The sequence below is a fragment of the Adelges cooleyi genome, unplaced genomic scaffold (genome assembly GCF_023614345.1).
Source record: "Adelges cooleyi isolate 19-005CV unplaced genomic scaffold, UGA_ACOO_1.1 ACOO_flye_CR_arks_rails_tigmint_CR_PRNA_376, whole genome shotgun sequence".
NCBI classification, from domain to species: domain Eukaryota; kingdom Metazoa; phylum Arthropoda; class Insecta; order Hemiptera; family Adelgidae; genus Adelges; species Adelges cooleyi.
The window spans coordinates 6,147,918-6,170,115 of NW_026096053.1; the positions used below are offsets into that span (position 1 = coordinate 6,147,918).

The 22,198-nt window shown below is 29.6% G+C and overlaps 2 protein-coding genes across 2 annotated transcripts in view; one reads left to right on the plus strand and one right to left on the minus strand.

Annotated features, from left to right (window-relative positions):
- Window positions 1-15,457, minus strand: part of LOC126840699 (histamine H2 receptor-like) — a 60,532-nt gene extending 45,075 nt beyond the window's left edge. Inside the window, exon 1 of the mRNA XM_050576606.1 lies at window positions 15,320-15,457. The gene's annotated coding sequence lies outside the window, so the exon portion shown is untranslated. The remainder of the gene's footprint in view (window positions 1-15,319) is intronic.
- Window positions 15,458-18,120: 2,663 nt separating this feature from the next.
- LOC126840579 (uncharacterized) lies at window positions 18,121-21,929 on the plus strand. Its single transcript, XM_050576428.1, has 7 exons — window positions 18,121-18,413; window positions 18,920-19,042; window positions 19,993-20,197; window positions 20,282-20,374; window positions 20,578-20,878; window positions 20,969-21,009; window positions 21,193-21,929. Exons 3-7 carry the CDS (start codon window positions 20,003-20,005, stop codon window positions 21,805-21,807), a joined length of 1,245 nt encoding a protein of 414 aa, XP_050432385.1. The 5' UTR covers window positions 18,121-18,413; window positions 18,920-19,042; window positions 19,993-20,002; the 3' UTR covers window positions 21,808-21,929.
- Window positions 21,930-22,198: the final 269 nt, after the last annotated feature.

Consider the following 22,198-nt stretch of genomic DNA (forward strand, 5'->3'; position numbering starts at 1 on the left):
CGCATAACATCTCGGTGTCGCGTTGTTCGTATCACCCTGTAATTTACAGAGTGATCCATCACTGATGTAAGACACTCATTTTCTCGGATAATATTGTGAATATTTGTTTTACTATAATTTTTAAAATACTCATATTTTCCCAGAAAACGAGTGTCTTACATCAGTGATGGATCACTCCGTATAATACGTGGCCTTCAGTACCGTAATGGACTAAGCGACAAATTACCATATTTAACTAAATGCCATTAATAGGCAATAGCAATGGTACGCCATAAAATTCAATGCATAAACGGTCTAAGCCCATGCTTTTACCTAATATTCACTAGATGACAGCTGCACCTAAACCGTTATTGAATTTTATTGTTTTAAACTATTTTTATAAGCACGAATGGACCAGAGTGTGTTTTAGAGTTGGTCGCCTATTGCCTGGAGGAGGCCTCGTATTCTTATAAAAGACACTAATTTTTAGAGGCGTTGATGTCTGAACTTGAGCTTTTAACCGGTTATTAAAATATACCTATTGTACCTATTTTACTATTAACAATTACCGTTTAATATAATATAAATATTTTGATTAAATATAAAATATAACTTTTTTTTCTTTAAATACAATCAGTATTCCATTAGAAACTCCTTTTAGCTTACATAATTACTTCATTGTCCATAAAAGAATAAAAATAGTCTTTTTTTTCGGAAAAATATACAACATATGCCAACATAAATCCTTTTATCCAGTTCAAAACCACAAGATGAAATGGTGAGAAAAAATGTGGTTAATAAAAAACAACTTTTAAAAAACAGTCCAAATAATATATGAAGTATACAGGGAAAAAAACAGCCAAGTCACTTTTTTCTAATCTAAGAAAAACATGTTAAAGTAATGTTAAAATATGTTTTAAAATGTTAAAGACATACTTAAAACTTTTAAAAATATTGTATATTTTTGTTTATAATCGTGCTTAAAAGTAAAGAACAGATTCATTTTGTATCAAAACGAATTTTATAACAAAAAATTGTCATTTTTAAAAAATGACTGCTGGTTTTTTCCCTTCATATTATATTTAAATTATAAAGTCTCTTCAATTCTGCAATGAACATTTTTTAATTTTTTTTTAGATACTAGGTTTTTATGAAATTAATTCAAATTATTTTTTATGTTTTATAATTTTTAACTTTTTTTAAATTTATAATTAGATTAGTTTTACAATTGCATGAACCTTTCTGGAAGAGAAGTAGTTGAACTTTTAACTATTCCAAAGTTATGATGAACCGCACTAGAGGGTTTTATGACTTTTTGTGGCGGTTATAACGACTAACAAGTTATTAACTTTTGTTCATCGCGTTTTAACCATAGCTGTTAAACTTCACTAAAACAAATTGTTTTAATATTACGTCAGAACAACGTGTATTCATCGTTTTGACACGATTTGGCTTCAGACATTTTTATCAGACTTGGAACAAACCTTATTTGAATCCTGGAAAGTGCACGCGTAGAGTCTCAAAAAGCGGTCAGAAAAATGGAAAAGTCAAAATGGTGAGGAGTGGGTGTGTGGAGGTATGGGTAGGAAACCTAAAAAAATGAAAACTTTGTTAATGTGTTTGTGTTCAAGCATAACACTTGGACCGCCTGGAGCAATTTCAACCAAACTTAGTAGTGATATGACCTATGGACTGGGTAAAAATGGGCAAAACACTGGGGAGTGTTTTCCCCATTTGCTCTAGTAGTGTGGGGGCACTACTAGAGTGAGGGTGGAAAGGGGTGACATGTAAAAATAACCTAACTGTGATGTGCTATGTGGGGAGCAAAGGGAGCAGTTGCCCTGAGGGTGAAAAAAAATAAGTAAAAAATAAATGTTTTCATATGACTCCAATGTTCAAGAAATAATATTTAGGGATGAAGAAAAATGAATATGTTTAACATTTTTACAATTTGCTATACAATATCATTGTGTGCTTAAATAAAATCAAAATGTCATACAATTATGTATATTGAAATTAATTCGATGTTTGGTTTTTTTTTTAAATATGGAGGAAAATTATAATGACGTTTTACACGAAAAAGCAAAACAATTGCCGTTCATAGTGTAGACTTAGAACCAGATTTAATTCTAAAACGTCAGAAAAAAACAAAACACTTTCAATGCCATCAACGATATATTTTTTTCGTTTTACCGATTTTTATAATTTGTTATACATTTTAAGACCCCACAAGACTCTCGGGGGTGATATTTACAAGGGGGGGAGGGGAAGCTTTTCTGTCAGCATTTGGTGTTATTAATTTAGTACTATACAGTTACCGGTGTATACAATCTCAACAATAAACAGGTTATGGGTTTTCAGTGTTTATTCTATTAAATATATATTTTAACGTTGGGCTTTTACATTATTCTGCGACACCGGGTTGTTATTCAGTGGAAATTTCAACCCTCTCCACGCCATTATAATCACAAAAGATTTACTTATTGCGGCGGTTCTCGTTAAAACGTAACATGAATAAAGGTATGAAATTTTCATTATTAGCTAGTGGTATAAAATTTAAAAAAAAAACAGTTAAGTTTTACAGAAACAAAACCGCATTATAAGAAACGTGGTTTTGATTTAGGTAAATACCTTTTTTTTTATATATATATCATTTGTGGTTGTACAGAAAACAGTTGTATTGTTCTGACACAACATACGAAAACCACATTTATATTTTACATGTGTAATATTATGTCTCGTCGATGTTTTGGAATGACCGACTAAAGAGATATGACCGACCAATGTGTGTTTTATTATTTTGAAAAAAAACGTCGTGTAGCACATAGTGTATATACTTATACATATTTTTATTGCTTGTGAACGTTGGAAGTTAAATCCAGCAATGAAGGCAAGCATTATTGAATGCTTTTCTTCATTCGCTCATGAGAAATGCCTCGAGAATAACAGCTAGAGAATTTTAATCAATTAAATTTAAATAATTCTTAGGCTCGAAGTCTAGTTCACGCTATACCAGCAATTTAGTTGAAACTGAAGTGACAAATAACTAGTCGTGTAACATGCATGTTATGTCGAGTGGTTAAATCAAATAGTTTAGCTTACCCGCACCCTTTTCCCTGTTCTCTCAATTTTTTTAATAATACAGGTCTAAAATCGGTTTTTAGTCAATTGTATTAGTTATCTACTCATGTATTAAAACAGCGATGAACTAAATCTGTGCCTGAACACTTTTAAGTCACTTAAGTATTAAGTAGATAGTACTAAACTCGTCATTGGTTGAACTGTAGTGGCTTAAGAGCTACTGATGAGTAAAAGTATTTTAACTGAATATTATAAATCTTATATTTAAAAGCTGTATTTTAATATTATAATGTATACAATATGTACCATTTTGATTATGAGGAAACTCACACCATCGGGGCGGTTTCAACTTGGTAGTTATTATACCTATTCATATTCACACCCCTAATTATTACTGTACGTTTCGAGGCACTCACAATAATTGGCCGGCTCCATTTCCGCGATTAGCTACCTACAAATTTTAATTACTATACGGTATGGTTGTGTAGATCTCGCGTGGCCACCGGTAGCAACTATAATAGGTATAGCATATAATCTTTTTTTTCAGTAAGGGTTATCGGGTTGAAACTAAAATCGATTAATGTCCGCTGGCCAAGTTCAATAAGTCACGACACGAACAGTACAATAGGAAATCGATAGAACAATGCAAAGTAAGTTTTATGAAAAAAAACTACCCATAAACTTGAATTGAATTTGGAAAAAACTCTTCTTTCGAAAAAGTAATGATAACCCTAAAAAGGCCGTTAATAAAATAAAAATTTGACTACAGATTTTTAAGAAAGTTGTTTATATGCTAATATCTTAATTACCAAAACTACATCCGAAAAAGTATCCATCCTTTCTAGAGGAGAGGGTTAATGATATATTTTTAGGTTTTCACTGTATATCGGTGGTACTATACATAAAAAATATCTCATACAAGTTTGGTAGTAATTAGACTAAAATGTAAAGTTTTAGGGTTAAAACATTATTGAAGCTTGAGTGGGGTATTTTATTTAATTCATTTACACATCTTACGGTTAGTCCCACTTGAATAGATTGATTGCCAACGTTTTGGAACACTTGCACATTCCATGGCATTTCGAACTGATGTGCTCTAAAATGTTTTCAGACTTGTCAATATATTCAAATAGGAGTAACTGCAAGATGAGTAAACAGTGTACGTTTTAGGGTGTTTATCTCAATTTTGAGGGGGAATGGTTGAGTTTTATAAACTATTGGCCAAATAAAGTATCTATCAGATGTAATTTCTAACGTACAGGCTTACATTATTGTAAAAAAATACCTTCTCTTAGCTTCGTATCGAATCTAAAATATCTCATTAAGTTTCAGTTAAATATATTTATTTTAAAATAAAATGTATTAAGTATTTTTTTTAGACAGTTTTAACTGTGTTTTTGACTATATAATGTAAATACATTTGTTAAATAAATAGAATAATTTTACTCGTGTGTTTGTGAACAGTAATTAATAAACAAGATTTAGTAACCGATTCGACCACAAGCAAATAGTAAAACAATGCATTCTTTATTAGTTTTCAATTATATTAAACTTAGTAAAAAAACATTTTTTCTTCTTTTTCAAATGCATATTTTATGCCTGTGTGTGTCCCAAGAACTTTTGGTCAAGACTAATACCGAAAATGGGACTTTAGAGTTTAAAGAAACAATTTCTTACACATAACTAATAATGTAGTTTATAGTCTCATAGTATTTCGAAATCAATTTTTAACGTTACTTCTAACTTTGTTTATTAAATGCAAATTTATCATCCACTTTTATCTGTTTACTTTAGATATGGGTTCCGATTATTGAAGTTTTATTAACTTGGGGATATTTTATCATATTTTTACCTCTGTTTATTTTAGTCGCTTGTAGTTTTTTTTTTTTCGAGGACTATTTTATCAAATAAAATATCCAAAATTATTCTAACCACGTCACCCGATGAAGGTTGATTGAAATATATTTAAATTTATTGCTAAAAACAAGGTCACTCGGTTCAATCTAATAAAAACTTTTTAAGTGCAGCATTACACCTGAAAAATGAAAGTTCCAAAAGTCCCTTAAGTTGGTTGGTGTAAAAAAAAAAAAAAACAAACGCTCTAAGCTCCAACAGGAATTGCCAACATTTGTATCATGCAATTCAGAGCGGCAAAGCCCGCAGAATTATATAATTTATTCTGCTATAATTTATTATACATTAACGTCTCAAAAGAGCCGTGAAGTCTGCCTCGTTTTCATCTGTCAGCAAAACGTACTACTTCATACTGTGTAAGTAAAATATTTAACATCTACCATTGCTGCTGATTGTGAGAATCACCGCTGCCAACTATACCTTATATTTGAATAATAATTCAGACTTGTAAAATTCTACTTAAAACATAAGTTTACCGCAATAGTGTATACTATTTAAATAAAATTACCAGCAGAAACTTTCTCAAGAATTGTCGTTTCTTTTCATTGTATTACATAAAATATTCGAATTTTCAATTTAATAATATTATCAAAATTCTACGGTACACTTTTGATCTATTTCTACGCGAGGGGAGCACGTAGTAGGTAGATCTTTAAAGTAAAGCTATTACATAAACAATTTTCTAAAAAAAAACTGTAAGCAAACTTTTTATTAAGGAAAATTTAAAAAAAAAAGTGTAAATTGCACTATGTGAGAGTGAATCAACAATCAACAGGTTTCTTAAAATTGGATTCATTATATTGTTAATAAATTGAGATATATTATACGGAACAACAAATCATTATAGACGGACGATTAACCCTAATCGTGTCCGTGCTAATAATAAAAAAGTCCATTTAGGTCTTATTACAATGATTTTCATCGTTGTTCGTACATCTACAGCACACAGATTCGAAGTGAAAGCGTTCATCTGAATGCGATTTTATCATAGGCCTCGTGGGGATTGGAGTGGATGGGAGGCGGAGAACCAAACGGAATGAATCCCGGCCGAGTCCAGTTATAAAAGGGATAAAGGACGGAGGGGACGAACGTGGAGAAGGGGGTAAACCGTATTAAACATGGTAATTTCCAGGAGAGATTTCGAGTCTTGACAGTCGGCTCTCTTGTTGGTGACGTGCGGTGGCGGCGGCGGCAGCTCCGAAAAAGGCGGCAGGAGGGTTATCCGATCGATTGTGCCGGCAGAGAGTCCCTGTTGCACCACCATGTCTCGGCTGTTATAATATACACCTTGTCCATACCGTGTCCGACCGGCCTCACCGTCAGCGACTTTTCGCTTACCGCGTTGTATCCATTAGTATTATTGTTATTAAAAGACAGCCGGCGGCCCGCGTGGAGCTTGAGGACGTTAAGACAAATAGGTCGGTCGGGAAATTAAAAGAAAGTCCATTTGTCCAAACGTTATATACGGTACGAAGTGGAGAGTTAAACGAAAGTATATTCTTCTCCCCCCCCCCCAAGAAAGCGTGGAGAGGCTACGGTATTGTAGTCCAAGGGTGCAGGAGGTTATTCTTGGGTACAGAAGAACAATACTGACCTAATTGGACTGGGGCGTCCGCACTATTGAGAAAAAACAATCGTTTATAGTCTAAGGGATTAATGTAAAGCGTAGTGGCCCTATTCAACAAAGTCCAAATTCATTGTGTCATGAAATGTATGTGTCACACACTAATATTGAAGCAAATTTAAATTACCAAAAAAATTACAATATAAAACATTATTTGAAATTTTATCTGATAAATTTACGAGGGACTTTGTTGAATGGGGCCCACGCTTTTCTTTTTAGTCAAAAATTAAAAATGTTTAACATTATTTTAAGTTGTAGTCAATTTTCGGTTGTTTTCAAAGTAATTGACATTTAAAAATAATGTTCTACAATTGATTGGTAAATTGTTCTTGTAATCAAATTATTTTTTACTTTTTAGTTCACTTTTTTACTATTTTTTGAAAAGCGTGTTTTTAAAAAAGTTTTTTATTTATTTTATTTTTACTTTATGGTCCTATTAAAGGTACAGGTTAAATGGTAAAGGTTACTTAATAATTTTGAATAGAATACTAAATTAATTTTACAAGATTTGAAAAATACCCGTACAAGCGTACGTGTAAGCGAGTTATAGAAAAACATGTAATAATACTGCGTCAATGAGTAATCAAACTGAGTGAACAAATATAATAAATGAGTAATTACATTAAGTAGATGAGTAAATAAATAGCGAAAACGTGTAAATAAATCGAGTAGATGAGTAAATAATATAACGTCAAATAAATGGATCGAGTAAACGGTTAAAATATAAAAGCATAAAACAATGGTCAATCCTAATGCAATATTACTGTTAAGTGTTATAGACATTTTAAACTGATCCCAGCCATAAAACATATTCACGTTAAAATAATTATTTTCGCTATCCATTACACTTGAACACATTACATTAAGGAAATTATTGTAATGGTCACATAGCCAAACAGTCACGTTACATTGTATAAAATAGTAGTTTACTGTTTAAGTAATATAATTAATAAATTAAATACCATGAATAGACCCCGACAACTTTTGCGTTTCTTTTGAAGTATTACTGCATAAACTTAAACCTCGCTAATGTTTAGATATATTCTAAAACATTAAAGTATACAACGCGAATCTAATAAATAAAATATATTTACTAAACACGAGTAGTATTATTTACAGTGTCTCGAAAATATTATGTATAAAATAAAATCGTTAATTTATTTAAATAAAACGATTATTTGTAGCAGTACATACGATTTTTCCATCCTGTCCTCACAAATTAAGAGAAATATATTTTCACATAAAAAAAAACATTATAATGTTTCCAATCTATTTTACCCTATGATTTTCCTTGACCTATTAATCAATAAAAAAAAAGTATTTTTAAGAGTTTTAAATGTATAAAAAAAAGATCTTATAGTTGTTCATGAGTATTTTAATATAAAATTATTATTTATAGCCGGTAATTACTAATTACTTATCATATAATGTATAATAATGATTGGACCAATCAAGAAGCGAAACCAAATTGTTTGACCGTTGATCATCAGAGATTTCAGAAATTTATATAGAACCAACATTTAAACACTAAAAACTTGCAGCAAAAGACAAATATTTTTAACACTAATAATTTACATTTATCTCAGGTTACCATTTAGAAAGTTCTAAAAACGTATCTGGAGAAAGAAATTGTTTTGTTGCATCTTTAACTGAAACCTATACAGTTGATGATATAGGGGAATTTTATAGGAGGTACCTATTAGAAATTTCTAAGTGTGTTGAAGCAGACAGGGACCACTTCACCTAAAAACGGTCACTTCGAGCCACTTGAACGATAAACGATTAAATCAAATTCAGATCCCTTGTAATAGTAAATGTTTATTTAATCGAGGGCTTCAAAACACAGCAGACGGTACACAATTATACCGTTGATTCGGTAAATAATCTTTCAGACCGGTAACTGAACCGGTCTTGAAGGCCCAACAGAAAACACAACCTCTTTACTGGAAAACAAAACACCTTAAATCAAAAAAAGTAAGTAAAAACGATAAACGTTCAATTTTACTAGTAGTAGCTGTAACACAAAAACCAGACCTGATCGAATCAAAATAAAAAAGGTTTTATAATGAGGGTAGATAGGTATTTCAAAATTAGTAAACACCTTCCTTGTTAGACAATTTCGTTGAAACGTGTTTGCTTAATGCGATAATTTAGCTCTGTGAGCATTTTTATTAAATATAAAACGCCATCCATTGTTAAGGGCATTAATAAAGTACATAATTTACTCTGACAGCGTTTATTTAACAATTTGTCCAAATCGGTGAGCCGTAACGCATTTAATTAATATGGTAACTTTGGAGTACGTCCGGGGCAAATTTAAAGGTATTAACGTGTCCAAAATGATAGATAACTACTGCGGAGAAGGAAATTCTTGACTAAAAGGACACCCTTTAGTCAATAGTGACTTATACAACGTTTTGGTTTTCGCTTTTTTTTTTTTTATTATTAACGAGGTTTACCGACAGCAACCCGCATTACTCAATAAGTGTCACGGACCGAACAAGTACATAATGCGTCACATTCGTTTGACAAAAACGATGATCCAAAGGCCAGTTCTGAACATAAAAAAAAAAAAAAAACAAGACACCTTTCTTAGTATTTTTTTTTATTTCAACATTTTCTTACATGATGTTTTTAGGCTGAGCTGGGTCGATCGAGAAGCTTTATGAAATTATTTACGAGACGTTCATCTTGGATTTTTATACTCATCTACTCGATTCATTTACTCGTTTACTCGATTCGGTTACTCATTAACTTAATTTACTAAACCGAGTCTGTAAACATTATCAATATGCTTCTACATTTCAAGCTTTAGCTCACTAATTTTCCCGGAAAACAATTACAATTTTATGGGTTTTCTTTCTGTACTTTTTTTTACAATATCATAAAATTAAATAATTAATGTTTTGTTTATTTTTCTGAACTCTATCGACTTTTGTAACTTAAACTTAACGTATAATATATATCTAGTTAAGTTTTTAATTAAAAACTAATTTACTGAAAATTTGGAGTAATTACTTTTAAAGTTAAACAATTATAAATAATAGTTATTCAAAATTGGTGTTAGACTTAAATAGTGAAAACAGAGATTTATAGATTTAAGAATTATAAATAAAACTACAACTCTCACTATTATTGCTCACCAGTAAAGGTAATGTCATAGGGGTTGATATTTTGATGGAAAAAAAATTATCTCGCGGCATTCCAGAGTTTTCTTGTAATTTATCAATTACAGACAATAAACGCACTTAAATAGTTAAAATTGTTCATTTATTCTTATTTTCACTATTTATTATAATTATCATAATAACCAAAGTTTTGCAAGTATAAATAAAATCAAGAATTATGAGAACGATTATAACGTATGTGGCTTAAATGGAAATGGCGAGACATTATTGATTTTGTGTGATTTTTTTTCTATTACTTTAATGGTAGGTTCTCGTGTCGCCGTCATATAACTATTTTATAAATTATAAATTACTATTTTACGGGGAATTTTTGAACTTTGAAGAAATCGAAATATGCAAAAGCTGTTTTCATAACCTAACCTAACGCCCTTTACCAAATATCTGACCTAAAAATTGACCAAAAATAAAAAAATGGTCACATTTTCCAAGTTGAAGCTGCATAATGTTATACCGATTATAATATTTTATTATTTCCAAAGAATGTTATTAGTCTTGGATAAAAGGGGGGGGGGGGAGAGAGAGAGTAAACACGTTTAAAAATTAAAACATAATAAACATTATCCTAACCTAACCTAGCGTGGAGTAATTTATTATTGAATGTGTTGCTTGTAAAGTACATTGTTTGCATAGCCGTTTTCGACGAAAACCCCACAACATCAATAGTTGTGGAATATTTTATAAAGGTGTTAAAACATTGTAACGTTACAACCTGAATAAATTATAAAACGTGATGGCTAAACAATATCATAACACGCACGTTTTTTTATATTCAATAACGTGCCCGCAAAATGGATGTTATTAGGTTTTTTTTTTTATATCGATTTCTACCATAATATATTTCAAGCTCATAAATATCATATTTTAAAATTAAAACTAAATTTTTAAAGGGCTGGGAGGTTAGGTTAGGTCGACTAATTTTAAAAAAGTCACAGTACTCCGTAATTTTTAATTTGAAAAACATGTAAGCTTTTTGGGTGTTTTTCTCAGTTTTAAAAGGTAAAGGATGAACTTTTTAAATTGATTGCCCGACAGAGTAACTTTTGGGTACGATCTCTGATCCATAGACTTATTACGCGAAGAAAACGGTCAGCGGTTTAGAAGAAATCGTAGGTGCAGACACAAAAATAAAAACACAACTTAGTAAAAACAATTCATTCTCAGCTCCATACCGAAGCTAAAATTATGCAAAAAGTGTCTATCTATGGAAATGTCTGGCTCCGATACTGTGACTTGAAATTTAACCTAAACGATACCTTTGATTTTGAAACATACGTGTACAGACAAGCCAGGCTATAAACAAGAACGGCTACCGATTTTATAGGGGATTCCCGCCGTCAATAGAGGCACCCTCGTCATAGTTTATGGGCGGGCGGGGGGTAAACTATGCCAAGGGTATCACTATTGATGGCGGAACCCCCAAATAAATCTATCTAATAAATAAATTATGCTATAACATGTATCAAAATTTTCAAACTAATATGTTAAAAACCGAATAAGAATTTAAATTTGAATGTTTGTTTGGTTCATCCTGAAAAGTTACAAAAAACGAGATACGACCCTTTTCGTTGGGGCAGTTGAATTATGTTTTCCGTCTAAAAGTCCATGTCTTCGATGTGTATTGCATATCTCAGTTCGAGACTATTTTAAAAAAAGAGTTAACAATATAGTTAATAATCTATCTGAGAATACCAAGCTAAACCAACAAAATATGTCAATGTCCAACTAAATACTAAATATATGTATTGAATGAGATTCAATATGTCAATATGTTATTAATATGTCAATAAATAATATTCAATACTAAATGCACACCTTCTAACTATTTAATAATAATACTCTGTGTAAGCCAAACACGACTAAAAAAAGAGAATTATAAGGTTCTTAAAATTTTGATACATTATTGTAATAGGATAAAGTTAATGAATTGGTAAATATGTAATCAAAATTATAAATGAGTTATGATGTTTTTTAATAAACTAAAGGTAAGAGTAAACTTAAAGTCAAGTCAGAATGAAAAATAATGTCATATTTATTGTATAGTATATTTTCTAATATTTTATCATTATATTTTTCAATACCTTATTATTTAAACATTTATAAGCCACAAGATTTTTCTCAGTTTTTTTAGAAGGGACTACCTATTATTGAAGGATTTCTACCAAATTGAATAATTTTAGCAAAATTGTATTACTTTGGAAAACCCCTTTTATCTTCATTTTTACAATTTTTAAAGTTTTATAGTAAACACATGTGAAAAATCTTAACTATCTTAATTTAGGCCTTTAAGTAGGTAGAAGGTCACCTCTTTTATTATTGTAATTTAGAGTAAATATTAACATTCAATTAAACAATAGATTAGATTAAGTAACAGCAAAATAAATTAAACAAAAAAACGTATGAATCAGATATCTATGTCAATATATTCTAAAATAAATAAACTGTGTAAATTGCAATATTACATTAACATTTGCTGTTTACATAAGATTAGTTTAACATTTGAAATTCTATTGTGTTTTTTTTTATCTTGTAAGCCGGCTAAATAGCATTTCATATATTGCATATAACCTTTTGCTAATAATTTCCAAAATGCTAAGTATAAGTATATATGTTGTGCTGTTGAAATTCAAAAAGGTTAAACGGCGAATGGCCCGGATTAACAAGTCATTATCGTAATTAAAAAAAGACAAGCCGTAAAAGGAAAATGAAGATTAATAATGTTGAATGAAAAAGTCCACGAAATGCACAAAAAAAAAGCTGGAAAAATACAAATCGCTAGGCGAACATAACATTGTAAAATGTAACGTGTATGATAAGAAAAATAAATGTATAAAAACTATATAAAAAAAATGTATAATAATACAGTGTACTGCTGACTCGGTTAGAGATTTAGCTGTTTTATTAACATTTCAAGGACAAAGGACTATTAATTTTTCTAAGATATATATAGTGATTCATAGATGGACATTGTGTAGCTCACTAACAATGTTCAACTATCTGACGGCAGTAAACCTGTATACCTCAAGCTAAATATTGTCTAACCCCCCCCCCCCGTCCTTTGGGTGGTAAGGTTAGGTTAGGATAGGTTTTTATTTTATTTTTGATGCGCACTTTCAGAATTTGAGAGCAGAAAATTAGGCGAAGGTAGATCTAGTCTTATCTATAGAAGATAAAACATAACAAAAAAAAAAAAAAAGCCAGTGACAAAAAGCCCATTGTGAGCATAAAAACTTGAAATTAGGCATATGGTCTATAACACTAAATTTAAAAATAACCATTACAAATAAAGTGAGTGAGAAAGTTAGTTTAGAAACTTTCATTGTAAAGTCACAACAGCTCAAAAATTATGTCACTATAAATTAGAAAAATATACTTTTCTCAAACATCAAAAGAAGTAATTTTAAGTTTATCAATACATTTTCAGCATTTTACTTGTTCAGTAGTTCCAAACACCTTAATTAAATTTTCAATTACTTTATAGGAACTTAAATATATATATATATTATATAATATGTGGAATCCGATACTAATTTTTCGTTAGAACGTGCCAAATCGACCGCCTCTTTTGGCAATTTCACTATATCAACGTTTAAAAACAATTGGGTTCCAAATTTCCTATTTAGATATAATAGAAATATTTTCAGGATTTCTAATACTTTTAATTAAAAATCAAACGATAATGAACTAAGTGTTTTATTTTTCGAATTTTGTTACCACTATCCATGGCTTTTACACAAGCTTACAAAGGCTAAAATTATGTTTAAAAACCAACACATTTTTGCCTTTGTGAAGGGTTATTAACATTATATTTTGAACTACGAGGGCTAGTATGATAAACGTCCAAAAACTATTACGTAGAGTATAATAATATAATTAATATTTGTATACAATTGTAATATAATAGTGAAATGTAAAATACGAAGTTAAAACACTTTTAACAATAATGTCTTTTAATCCAACACAGTTACTTACCCTAAGTTGCAAAGACCAAGAGGAAAGTAAATACTGTTGTTTACCCAAAAGATATCCTTAATACTGCATTACCTGCTACGCTTAAATGATGATGCATATTTTGTTTTAATTAATAGTAATGATACTCAAAACAAATAATGGAGATTGCCTGACAAATTGTACATTTTATAAATGTATTTAGATTAGTTAAGGTACACTTTGGTAAATTGCACAGCTAAAATAAGCTCTTTATGTTAGAATCATATTTCAGATATTGAATAATTAACATTATCCTGGATATCTAATTTTACTTTCATTCATTTGCCCAGTTTTAAAGTATGATTGATAATATTCATTATGAATACAAATTAAAAACGTCAAACATTATCGAAAAGGATAAATTATCTAAATGAATTACCTATTACAATTATTATCGTTGTAACACATTATTCAAAAAACTTGTTTGTACATTATACATATAATTGTGAATGTAAAATTAATTTGTTTTGTGTTGTAGTGTTTAATACTTTATTGAGATAGTAATTTATAATATAGATAGTTGTTTGATAATACATTATTATAATCTTTTATAATTATAATTTTTTTTTTTAATTAGCCTTTATTTGCTTGCAATATGACGGCTCAACGATTAAAAAAAAAAAAAAAAAGAAGTACCTTATAAAAGCAATGTTAATGCTATAATGTGCTTAAAGTTATATTATTTTGAGTATTAGGATGGTTACAGTGGATAGTGTTGACCGCCTATCTATAATAGTTTGTTGCGTTACCCATTTATCAAAGTCAACATTAGATTGAAATATTTTTTGGATACCTATTGACTGTTGATTATCACATAGCAATTTAGAAATTTACTACGGTCAAAGTGTAGTTTAGCTATTTTTTTATGCTTATCTTGATAAAAAAAAGTTTGACAGCAGATTTTTGAGAAAACTGAATATGTTATAACCTCACTCTAAATTAGACACACCTACCTACCCACCTACCTATCTACCTACACACAAATTTTAACTCCTAACACTACGCTCGAAAAAGTGAAAAAAAGAAGAAGTTTCCACTCCTTCTGTGGGAAAAAGTTAGTAATATTTTGATGGTTTGTCGATAGTACTTTATCTAAAGAATATTCCATACAAATTTGGAACCAATTTTAAACTTTCTAACCGTGAAGAGTCTCGCGAATTTCTCAATAATAATTTCATTGGAAATGGTTCTTCTCGAATAATAATATAGTCATCGCTTTTTGATATGCATTCGAAAATCTAAACTAAATAACAATATACTCCTTATTATCTGAACATAATCGGTATTTTTAAACATGTCAAAGTGTTGAAAACAATTTTTTTTAGCACAATGAAAAACATATTATTATTAAGTGATACTTTAGAACTGTATTGCTACGGAAGGAATCGGTTCGGTGTTTTAAAAGATATCACGGGTCCAGACACAACAACAAAAAACAATTAAATTTAATCTAAAAAAAAAACATCATTGCGTAAACAACACCTTCTCGGTTGCGCGTTGAAGCTAAAAAATGGCCGAAAAGGTTTCTAATGAATATTTTAAATACCTGTTTGTCGACACAAAACGATTACTGAACGCAGAATCTACAGGTGTTCGCCTATACTGGAGCTGGGCAAACGTGAAGTCCGAAGATCCAACAAATACACAGCAAAACTCACCGCACAATCGGTACGGCCAACTCTCAGTGTGGTCGACAACACTACTGTTTCCCGGGGTTGAACACACATCGGCGATGTGAAAACGGACCACCCCGCGCTACTAGTGGCAACAGGGACGTTTTCCACCCTTACCCCGACCACTAGGCCTTCTTTTACACACGTATAATATTATGAAATCGCCCAAAACAAAACCCTAACCCGCCGAAAATTATTATTACCTACCCCTCCCCGCTGACGGCTATTGCATATCTCCAGGATGATCTATTCAAGTGGAATGAAAGTTGTCTGGTCCCCCCCTCCCCCATTTCGAACAAAAAGCATGACAACATTATAGGAAACGGCAAATTTCTACACGAGTATAGCAGGTGATATAATATACATACTGAATTTGTACACCGTGGAAAATATGAGATAAGTATTACATATATTATGTATCGAACGATAATGTTATTCCACCGACAATATGGGTTCATGCATAATCTAACATCATTCATACGACAAACGCTTGCACAAGTTTTCAAGACGATTTTAATTCAAATTTTACCACCAACATCCGCATATTATACATACTTAAAATAATAGAAATTCTAGAAAAAACTGTTAAGCAAACTTATGGTTAAATATATAGTAAAGATATAAAATTTACTTGAACCCTAAAATCAGTCTGTTGTTAGCGCTGAAGATGACAACATCGTTGTCGTAGCACGTGTACGCAAGAAGTGTATAATTTTTATGGTTTAGGGTTCAAGTAGATTTTATATCTTTACTAATAGAAATTCTTTAAACTTTTTTAAACAAACACTTGCATACAAATAATAACGACAAAAACCTACAAAAAAATCAGAAAAATATCAATAAATTTATAAATGAAAATTTTCTGATTATAACTCAAAAAATATATCGGTATCTGACTTCGTAAAATGCTTCAGCGATAAACCTCAACGATTTTAATATCCATATGAATTCTTGACAATATACACATGAAATATCGTACTTATAGGTAGTATTGATTGTACACCACTATTATACCGGTAGGAACTGACGTATGTCTATTCTTACCTGCTTCGTTCAAAATGCTGACTACTTAGGATGGTCCGATTTCCGAGTATTTCATATTTTAGATTTTGCTTCACTTAAATATCTAAGACGTCGTGGCATCAATACCTAAACCCTGCCGCCGTGTAATCTTTAAATTTATATTTCGTCTTAAACATTACTCACCGATGGACTGATTGAGTAGTAATTACATATTAGTGTTATATTATGTTTTAAAATAATTGTTAAAAAGAACTTACCTGAATCTCATCAAGTCGCAGTCATCTGACCGCCGCACCTGGTGATTTTTTGGCCGACGTCCGTCGTGTGGGACAGTAGCAGGAAAATGTACGTAAATAATACAAAGGTAGACTTAAAACGTTTATAATATTATTTTGGTAGCGTGTATACTTTTTTTTCAACCGCACAAACATGCGGTACATGTCAAATCTGTCATCCTGAAATATCGACAACGCGTATTACAAATAAACGTGTATAGTCGTTCAATGGACATGAGGTAGTAACAAATTTATTGTTTTACGTTTACAATTATTATATTTAACTATAAAAAATCGTCCATGTAAAAAATGTAGCTATATTATAAACCATTAGAAAAGGTCTTTTTCGATATCACCGCTCAAGTTTTCAGAAAAATTCATCACCGCTGTGTCGTTTTTTAAACATACTTTACTCTCACTTATCCGGATAAATAGCTTAATCGAAATTTGAAGGTTTGTATAAATAATAGTGTAATAATAATAGTATGATTTAATAATAAAAATTACTCTAAATAACCTTAAATTCCCTCTCCCTAAAAAAAAACCAGTGGTACAAATTACAATGATTTTGATGCAACTCTTATTATTAATATATATTTTTTTTATTATAATAAGGGCCTCGACTTCTGGGGTCATTTGCCATACATTTTATATATTAATTATATTATTACTAGGTATTATAGATTTTTTTTCAAATTACTTATTATTTTGTGACACTACTTTTGAGTAGGTACTTTTTACACCACAAGTTAAAAAAAAACAAAATTTCCATCTTCAATATAATAGAAACAGGTATATTGCCGTCAACGTAAATGTTTTGGGCGAAACCAAAAAAAAATACGAATAAATAAATAAACATTTATAAAAAATAAATCTGTAGAAATTAAAATTTTAATGATTCTTTTTATCTAACCAATCATGTTTTGATGACCAGCACATTTTGTAAATGGATACAAATTGCATACATTTGTTATAATATGCTTTGATTTTACATCCCTATAACAAAATATTTTACTACACAATGTTGATTATAACTAATGTTTAAATAGGTACGTATAAAAATACCACGAGTCCAAATTTCACATCCAAAGTCTAAAAACTACCCACAAAAATTAAAATATATAAAAAAGTCAACTAGGTAGGTACTTCGAAGGGAAAGAGAAAATATTAAATAGTGTCCCTACGTTTGCACTAAAATTATCAAAATATAAAATTAAATACCTGTTCCGAATATACGAAAGAATATAAAAAAATAAAGTTGTTTTAAATTAAAACAACAATTCGACATTAGATCGTGAAGAGTAATATTCTAAGCCATGAAATTTAACGTTCTTATCAGTATATAGTTCTTCTATGATTGTCGTGGTAACACAATCAAGTCAGCTCTGTATTCACTATTCAGTCGAAAAAAAATAACGAATAAAGTTAATATATGTCAGAATGACAGAATCTGTTAGTAGTTAATTTCATTTAAAATATTTAATGTTTACAATAATAATACATCATCATCATCATTTATTTATTTGAACTAAAAAGTAAAACATACTAATTCCTAACATTTTGCTTTAGTCAGCATAATTTGTACCTTAAGTATAAACGTCAACACAAAATTCAGTACTTTTATTGAATATTTATTATGAAAATTAATTACTTGCTATTGGCCGCATGAGTAAGTATAGATTATTATTGTATAAGATTTTATTCGTAGTAGGCTGGAAAATTCTCTAAGTACAGCCGCGTAATAATTTACTAACATACACTTTATAAACTATTTTTAATAAAAAAAAAAATTTAACAAAACCTCATAATAAATTAGATTGTATAAATAAACTGCTCTTATTGATTTATTGTATCAGTTAATCATAGATTTGTTTTACCTAAATGCGATTGTATGGTGTTCCGCCACTAGTCAAAATATATTGTAAATAATTAATGTACAGTTTATAATCTATGATGTAAGCCAGTTAATTTTTCTACTTATTTTGTTCTTTCGTTAATTTTCTTTTACATAAAAATATTTATTTGAATTTTTAATTAATTATAAAATATTTGATTATCTAGCCTAAGTGTTTGTATTAATTGTAGAATAGAATGTTATAATATCCACTAATCAATCGATGACTTATAAATGAAAACACAATAATTAATATATAACATGTTGAATTTTTGTTCTAGACTTGTGTAATATTGTCCTACTCCCTTGCAAAAATGGAGGACACAAAATTATTATAACCAAATTTGGGAAATTTTCTAGATTTTTACATACTAATACGGTTGAAAATAAAATCTTCAATCAAGGTAACAGAATTGATTATTTGATATTACATCTAATATGTTAACGTATTATTAGTCAACATATGAAGTGTACCTAACCTAACCCAAGATATCAAACTTGTATCTAGAGAATTTGATTCCCCTACACTATGCAAAAACGTCCTCCTTTGTATAAAGTAAAAAAAATCGAATAGCTAGAAATGTATCATAATAATATTGTATATCATAATAATTTTTTAATTTCTAATTCAAGTTTAAAATACATAAATTTAATATTTGTTAATTACAATTATATATATAGTTGATATAAACATTTAAATGTATTTCTTAAATTGGTTTATATAAACAAATGTCATTTTAAAATGTTAATAATCGGGATGTGTTCTCGGGTGAAAGTATTCTTGCAATATTGTTGACTTCTCTGATTAATTTCCTCGTTTGTTTCTGTCTGGGTCATTCACATAGAATTTGTTTAACCCTCAAGAAATTGTTGCTGTGTTATTTTCTTGGAGGATTTTCATTTTTGAAGTGGACTTGTGTTAGGTTAGTGTGTCAAATTCTCGAGAGTTTGGCACCATTTAATCTTTTCTTTTTAAAAACGGTGGGATCATTTTATTATTAAATAAAGTTTTATGTTTTTTAGCTAATTAAATGTTTTATTTCGATTCTTAGAACGTTTTATTGCTGCATTCAATTTGGAGAAGGAGGTTAACACATGATGAATTTGTTTATTCCCAAATAAGTTGTTAGTCCGTCACTAGACGATTTCTCTCCCAGTAAACTCCCTTCCCCTCAATTTTTACCCTGACGATAACAAAAGTCATTGTGTTATCTTTTGTCAATCTTTTGGTTTTGGTTTTTCAACATATTTTATATGTCTACAAGATAACCTAAAAGGGGACATATAGCAATAATCAACTTTGTCATACCTCTTATGTTTCCTACCTAACTTGTTGTTCTAATGTATTTTACAGTGACAAAATAATGGAGTTGGAAAAAAGATATACAATTAATATTTTATGTCAATTGAAAAACGGATATTTCATAGTTGTAGAAAAATTTTGTAATAATGCATCACCTTATTTTATGCAGTATCATAAAGAGCTGTTAACATTTAACGACGAAGACTGCGATGAATGGTTTTTGAACATGAACTTTCCTCAGATTGAAACTGGGAAGGTTGGTTAAATCACACAGCTAAATTTATTCATAATAAATGATTATTAATATGTATATATAATAATATGATGAATGTATTTTCAGGCAATCATTTCCAAAAAAAAAAATCATAATAAATGGGTGCGAAGCATTATTTCAAATCCGAATGGACCCGAGTTATATTTAATTGACACACAGGTAATAATTATATTTTATTCAATTCGCCTTCTGGGGCACATGTGTTTAAAATTTACTATGGCTCACTGATCATTTAATGAACCATTTAGTCGGTTGGTTTCAATTACATCTCAATGAGTATTATTAATTTTCTATGTGATAGTTTAAATTAGTTAAAAAATGTTACGTACGTCTCACTATTTTGTATTTTTTTTATTATGTAGAGATTAACGGATTGTCGTGAAGAACTCGAATTAAGAGTATGCCATCCGAAGTTTTTACAACTAAAACTTCCCACTTATTATATTGATCTAGACTTATGTAATAATAATGACAGAATTAGGACTATGATAAACATGTTAATCAATAAAAATCAACATGGTGAAATAAGTTTCGGTTTTGTTCCACATAGTATTGACGACAATATTTATAAAGGTGAACTATTCGTCTACGAAGAAAATAACAAATCGTTTATACCATTTAAAAAAATGTATAAATCATTCTACTCAAAGTCAAACTCTAAAGGTGATTATAACAATATTGTGTTTCTAGTATTAAGTCTGTAAATAATAAATAAATTTATAATCCTACTAATTTATCTGTTGTGTTTTTTAGATAATCTAAAAATTTTTGATCCGATGCAGTATGCACATATGGTTTGTTTCTTCTTATTTTATAATTTATATATAAATATTTGGGTGTCCTTTTTTTTTATGTATTCTGAACAAATTTAAAAGGCGTCCCAAATAAAATTACATCCAAAATTATATATGTATAAATGTAAAATACTAGCTCTATACATATTAAATAATAATAATACTGATATTTATATTTTTTAGGTACCTATTTTTGCTCCTAGAGATCACAATACAACAGATGTTTTCGAAGGAAATTTAGTTTCCAGTTATTTCGATATATATAATATTAATTTAAGTGATAATTCATCCTTTAATCGTTTAATACCTAAACAGTTCTTAAACGAATATAATTATAAAGATGACAGTGAAAAGTTTCATGAAACGGACGACTTGATACCAATCGCTAAACAAAAAGTATATTCCTCATCAAATTATTCATCTAATAGTACAGAACATCAAAGTGCTGTTTCAAGCACTAGCTCTAGTTCTAGTCAAATAATGAAGTCTCCCCATAGCTCTGATAACCTCAATAGGAATGCATCAAGCTCAGCAAATTTTATTGGCATCGAATCAGCAATAAGCAATATAGACACATCAAAAAAAGAATTAAGCAATATAACGACGAATAGTTCATCTAGTTCTCTTGCAAGTAATTATAGTCGATGTTCGATGCATTCATTGGTTCGTGACTCTAGAAGAAGAAAATTTCAAGAAAATTCCAAAAATCTTCCAGTACCTCAAGAATTAGAGGAAAAATTAAAACAACTTTCAATAAACGACGAATTCAATGTATGGTGGTCGTCTGATGAAGAGTAGATTTTTGTTTTTATTTTATACCTAACCATTGATTATGTTTCATTTTATATTTTATGACTACTCATTATTATTTTTTTTTTGTCATAACATGTGTTTTTGTTTAATTAAAAATTATAATTCGATTATTTCTTATAATTTATTTTACATCCATTATTCTTTAGCTTTCATATGAACCTGATAAAGCTTGTTGTTTCTTTGGTCAATGATAAGTTGAAAATAATTTAAACTTTATGCATAACCTTCCCAAACTTAAGAAAAACCCATAAACTTATTAATTGTTACTATAACTTTGAGATGCCCTAATGTGAAATAAAAAATGGTAAGTATAAATCTAGCTACTGTCATTCCTAGGATATACCATTAAATTTAACTAACAAATCCTTTGTCCATA

Bases quoted from the DNA above. Each gene is read 5' to 3' on its own strand.
- LOC126840579 (XM_050576428.1), top strand. From the start codon at position 20,003: ATGGAGTTGGAAAAAAGATATACAATTAATATTTTATGTCAATTGAAA. The intron at 20,879-20,968 runs GTGATTATAACA...TGTGTTTTTTAG, and splicing joins CTCAAAGTCAAACTCTAAAG to ATAATCTAAAAATTTTTGAT. The intron at 21,010-21,192 runs GTTTGTTTCTTC...TATATTTTTTAG, and splicing joins CGATGCAGTATGCACATATG to GTACCTATTTTTGCTCCTAG.